This window comes from Neophocaena asiaeorientalis, unplaced genomic scaffold (assembly GCF_003031525.2).
Source record: "Neophocaena asiaeorientalis asiaeorientalis breed wild unplaced genomic scaffold, Neophocaena_asiaeorientalis_V1.1 scaffold5, whole genome shotgun sequence".
In the NCBI taxonomy this organism is placed as follows: Eukaryota; Metazoa; Chordata; class Mammalia; order Artiodactyla; family Phocoenidae; genus Neophocaena; species Neophocaena asiaeorientalis.
In genome coordinates this window covers 5,171,634-5,176,968 of record NW_020174698.1, presented here as the reverse complement: position 1 = coordinate 5,176,968, position 5,335 = coordinate 5,171,634, and the positions used below count along the sequence as shown (strand labels likewise).

Sequence of the window (5,335 nt, the reverse complement as noted above, 5' to 3'; positions counted from 1 at the left end):
ATCTCTCTGATTTATTCATTCTTTTAAAAACTGTTTGTTTGAAAAACCAGGAGCTATGAGGTAATTTTTGATAATCACCTATATTTTTTTTCATATGCATTTGAGGGGTTTTTGTGCATGTGTTCATGTTCAAATTTTTATCTTTTAGAAGTTTATACTGGAATAAAATATGAGATATCTTTTTTTATACTGTTTTTCCAATATTTTGGCTTTAGGTGGCTTAAGGTATAAAGAAGTACAAAGCTTTCCCCCCCACTATTCTCCATATTATGAGAATGAACAAATCTGTCTTACACTGGGCCAGACTTAAGCATCTGACTTTCTGGATGATGTCACCAGCACAGTGAGGAAGAGGAAATTCTTACTCTTTGGGGTTCACAGCTGCAGTATTCCTCCTTGTCTCCCAAGATTTTAGACTATCCTGCAACTATGGCATCTTTGTAGCAAATGTTCTCTCAGATGAATGAGAAGGAAAGCCATGTGCTTGTCTCAGGCTTGGTCCTGTGTGTCCCATGATCATACCTAACCAGCTTTGATGACCACATCAACAGAAAAAATGGGATTCCCCATATTGATGAGTCAAAAAAATGTCAGGATCTTTCCTATATACGTGTTATATGTGATTATATACTTGTGGGGGTAAATATGGATAATAATTTTGAAGAGAATGGTGAGTTAAATTTTTTTTTTCTGTGTGAGGGATCTGATACCTGACCAACTAGAATTATCCACTTGCCTCAGAGCTGGGAGAGGAAGATAAGGTGGGCAGCCTTGGCTTTATTATGCCCAATATACAAAGATAAAGGAATTGCTACCAGTTTTCAACTGCAAAAATATAATTATAATACCTACTTCAAGGATACGTAACACCTACTTCAAAGCCAGGTGTTGTTAAGAGACAAAACAATTTCTAAATTTTTTAAGCTCTCACAAACAAATTAAGTGTGAAGCCTGAAAGACTTGAATGTTCAGCGGACTATAAACCATGGGAATACAGAACTCAGGAGATGATGCATGAAAAGTCCCTGCTACACTGCAATGAGAGAAAGTTGACTCTTGGCTTCTGTGGAGTGTGGAAAGGAGAAGGGTGAGAGGGAAGTGCTCAGTTAGACACATTTCTGATGGCTTTACCTTTTGTGAGCTGAAATCCTGGATGGGAAGGTAAGTGTTAAGCAGATTGAATAGAAAGCCTGAAGCAGAGATGCTTCTACCCTACTTCCTGATTGGGCCTCTGTGGGCAGAACGTTCCCCTCATCGATATGGAGGGCCTTCGTCCAAAGGAAAAATGTTTACACCGTGTGGCTAGGCAGAATCTGATGTAGCGGATGAAAGTTGGCTCTACTGTAGGAAGGGAGCAATACTGAATTTCTTGCATGCTTTTGGGGATGTGGAAGTTACCCGAGTTGAGAGCCAGTGGAGTTACCCAGTGGGCCTTATAGTCAAAGATAAGATGACCCTAACAATCATCTCAGGGTCCCGTAAACTGACCAAAGGCAGACAAGTTGAGAAAGCATTTACTCTTGAAAAACTGCTAGGGTTGGATAAGAACAGTGGGAGTTTGTAGCCTTTAGCCATCAGAGGGGCAGACTTGATTTCGTGAGGTGATGGCGGAGCATGAAAATGGCAAAATCTATAGAAAACAGCAGGAAGAATCTGAAGTTTTAAGTCCAGGAGAGTACTGAAAGAAAAAAATTCTCAGAAAAATAATCAGAATCCAGAGTAGCTATAACATATTACCTACAAGCCCAATTTTCAACTAAAAATTACAGTACTTGCAAGGAACCAAGAAAGTTTGAATCAGATTCATGAAAAAAAAATCAGTGTGTGTGTGTATGTGTGTGTGTGTGTGTGTGTGTGTGTATGTGTGTGTGTGTGTGTGTGTGTGTGTGTGTGTGTGTGTGTGTGTGTGTGTGTGTGTGTGTGTGTGTGTGTGTGTGTCTGTATGCATACTCTGTTTTCTTAATTTCTTTAAGAAAACCTAAGGTTTAAAACAATGATTATAACACTGCATCATTGGCTTTATAACATACAGATTAATACATATGATAATAATGGCAGAAATGAGGAATCAGAACATGGAGCTCTATTACAGAAAACAATGTCATATTTTACCAGAATGAAGTCAGTATTAATCTGAAGTAGATGGTAAATTAAAGATGCATATTATAACCTCTAGAGCAACTACTAAGAAAGTAACTCTTTAGAAAAGGTAAAATTCAACAGAGGAATTAACATGGTATAATAAAACATATTTGAAATACAATTTTAAAGAAGTGAAGGAGAAACAGAAGGACAAAAAAAAAAAACATGAGGCATAGAGAAAACAAATAGCAAAATGGCAGGCATGAATTCAGATTACTTGGCAACCCCAGGTTTTGCTTGACATGAGGTATAATAGAGACAATGTGGGGTGGCAGAGGCCGTGGACAACCAAAAAGTGAAGACTGGACAGCAGTTCCCTTTAGATGGGGTCTGCATTTGCCATTTTTCCACAGTTTCTATGACTCAATTGCATTCACTTTCTGTGCTCACTTCACTGACTTTTTTACTTGACAACGAGGTGTGTTTTTTCCATCACAGAGGGGTCAGTATCCCTTCCTGATCCCATGGGCTCTCCCTTTGCAGATGCATATATCCAATGGGAGCTCTCAAACCTTCCCAGAAGTTATATTTAAATCATTTATAGTTATATTTAAATATTTAAATCATGCATAATTTATGTAAAAATTAAATCATTTTATTCTCTTTCTTAGGGGTAGGGATTGAGTGATTTAAATATGGAACGGATCTATTTAAATGTTTATGTAAAGTTGGGAAAATGTAAAACATTTTGTTGACATTTAGAGATACTAGTGTAATTTTATGTTATTATTTGTAACACCAGTTTATAAATGAGGCAACCAAGGCTCAGACAGTTCCTGAACGCTGTACATGGTCACATTGCAATCCAAGCTTCTTCCAGGGGAAGTATTTTTGCACTTACAAAAAAGAAAGAGAAATCAGGAAGTCAGGCAAAGTCTTAAAAATAAATTAATGCCATGGAAAAAAAATTTTTTTTCTAGATCTCATAAAAATGAAAGAAACTTGTTTTTTCATTTTAGACTGGGCTAGATGTCTTCCATGTTCCACTGGAGAATTGGAGGGATTTCAGCTGGAGAAGCACTGGAGCCGGTGCTAAAATAATTACTCTATAGTATATTTCATTTTTTAAAAGCTGAGAAGAGAGCTGTTTCTCAATTTCGAGAAGTCATAGTTCAAACATAGATAACAAGTTGGTCGTGTTTGCTGTTTTGGCCTTACTCATATCCAAAGTTTCAGGCACCAAGGGGCAAGTGTTTACATATTTTTGTACAGTACAACTTAAGTAATCATAAAATCTTACACCCTCATCTTTTCTGCTGTACTAGAGTACAGTTCTCAATCATTGAATGACACATTCATTGTTCACCTTTACACTAACCAGAGAAGTTTTGTTGCAGTTTCTGTCTCTTGACCTTATTGTACTTTGGAGTGTGAAGCTGTCCCTCAGATCATTTTGAATATAAACAAGATGGAGACAAGACTTGTCTATAGCTCAGTGTGTGGCTAAACAACATGAGTGGCCCACTTGATCCACTTTTATTCTAATTTTAGGATTTCAACTGGATTTTTATAGTTACCCATAAAAGTCCCAGTTGGGCACTTCACGGGTGGCGCAGCGGTTGAGAGTCCACCTGCCAATGTAGGGGACACGGGTTCGTGCCTTGGTCTGGGAAGATCTCACATGCAGCGGAGCAGCTGGGCCTGTGAGCCATGGCCGCTGAGCCTGCGCGTCCGGAGCCTGTGCTCGGCAACGGGGGAAGCCACAACAGTGAGAGGCCCGCGTACCGCAAAAAAATGATTTTTTGACTTGGGATGCAGACAATACACTTACTTCATTTGTTTTCTCAAGTTCAAAGCCACTTTGGAATGACTCTGTTGAGTTGCTTTTAGAAGTTTTTACACTCATTTGACCAGTCTCAGTAAATCTTTGTCCTTGACTCTGATTTTTGGAAACAGTCAAAGGAAAATTTAGAGCCACGTTTGGGGTAAAAAAATGTGTATGTGGTAGTGAAAAGCTGTTTCTCTTGGGTGGTTTGGTTTGAAAGCTGACTCAAAGGTAATTAAAAAAAAAAAAAAGAGCTCAATAGTGCTTTGAGGGAAGGCCTTTACTTCTTCCAGATGTCAGTTACCCTTTCCACTAAGTTCTCGTAATATCCCATGTGTGATTCTATTATGCATATATAATTTGGGTTTTTGTTTACTGCCTTCACCCTGGTTGATCAGACTGAGAGCCACTTGGGAATGATATACTTCTGTGCATCTTTGATACTGTTGGAGACCACTGACATTTTTGGAAGCCAAGAGATTGAACTGAAGGATTCATTATTAGAATGAATGAATCAATCAAGCAATATAAATGGAGAGCATCCCAAGTTAACTATTTTAAAGGGGACAACACACACCTTATATCTGTTAAGCATCCATTCTCATTAAAAAAAAATCTGTATACATTCCTGAAATCAAAATGAATTGAAAATTAATTGATATTGGATGGTATAACTTTCCTTGGTCACTAAAGTCAGTTCCGGGTATGGAAAGTCATTGTCTTCCGCTTGACAACCAAGACTCACGTCACTACACACTTGTGGTTTTTCTAATTGATGATCATGCAAGGAAATGTAAAAGTTGTAGAATCAAAGGTGAAGCAAAACCCACCAAGAATTATAGCCTACTGTTCGTGTCCTAGTTCAAAAACAAAGTATCAAAGTATTCCAGACTGTTGAAATTTTTGACGTTGCTAACAAGTATTGGCGGCAATCTCAGGAGAGCGCAGCGCCGACACTTTGAAGCTTTCGATGTATAAGGTCTAAAAGAACTAATAAACAAATAAAGCAAGGGCAGCCCTCGCCCCCAGCACAGAAACCACAGAAAACCACAGAAGATTATATCTCTTTTATGTGTGCATTTGTAAATTCAGGTATTTTAAGGTTGGATAGTCCTGAGTAGCATAGGTAGCGGATAGCAGGGCTTTGAGCGAATTCTTGTCTGTTTCTACATAGGAGACAAAGGTCGCTTCCCCCAACGCTTGACCCCATAGCGTCTCTGCTTGTCCATCCAGAAACACACAGGTCTGTCCTGACTGCACTCTCCCGCCTTTGAGAAGCTGCACTGGCCCGGAGGCCGGATCCTCCCTCTCCTACGCTCTATTTTGAGGCCCCATGATCTCATGCCCTCTGCAGACCATGCTCTGCAGTTCCAGTCCAGCCCGCGCCGCGAGACCACGCAGGGCGATTCATGCAAGTGTTAGGCTGGT

At 39.3% G+C, this 5,335-nt stretch overlaps 1 protein-coding gene across 1 annotated transcript in view; it reads left to right on the top strand.

Annotated features, from left to right (window-relative positions):
* The first annotated feature begins 645 nt into the window (after positions 1–645).
* The window catches only part of ENPP1 (ectonucleotide pyrophosphatase/phosphodiesterase 1), a 69,839-nt gene continuing 65,149 nt past the window's right edge, over positions 646–5,335 (top strand). The window contains exon 1 of the mRNA XM_024759013.1: positions 646–670. Coding sequence (XP_024614781.1) covers positions 646–670 — 25 coding nt within the window. The remainder of the gene's footprint in view (positions 671–5,335) is intronic.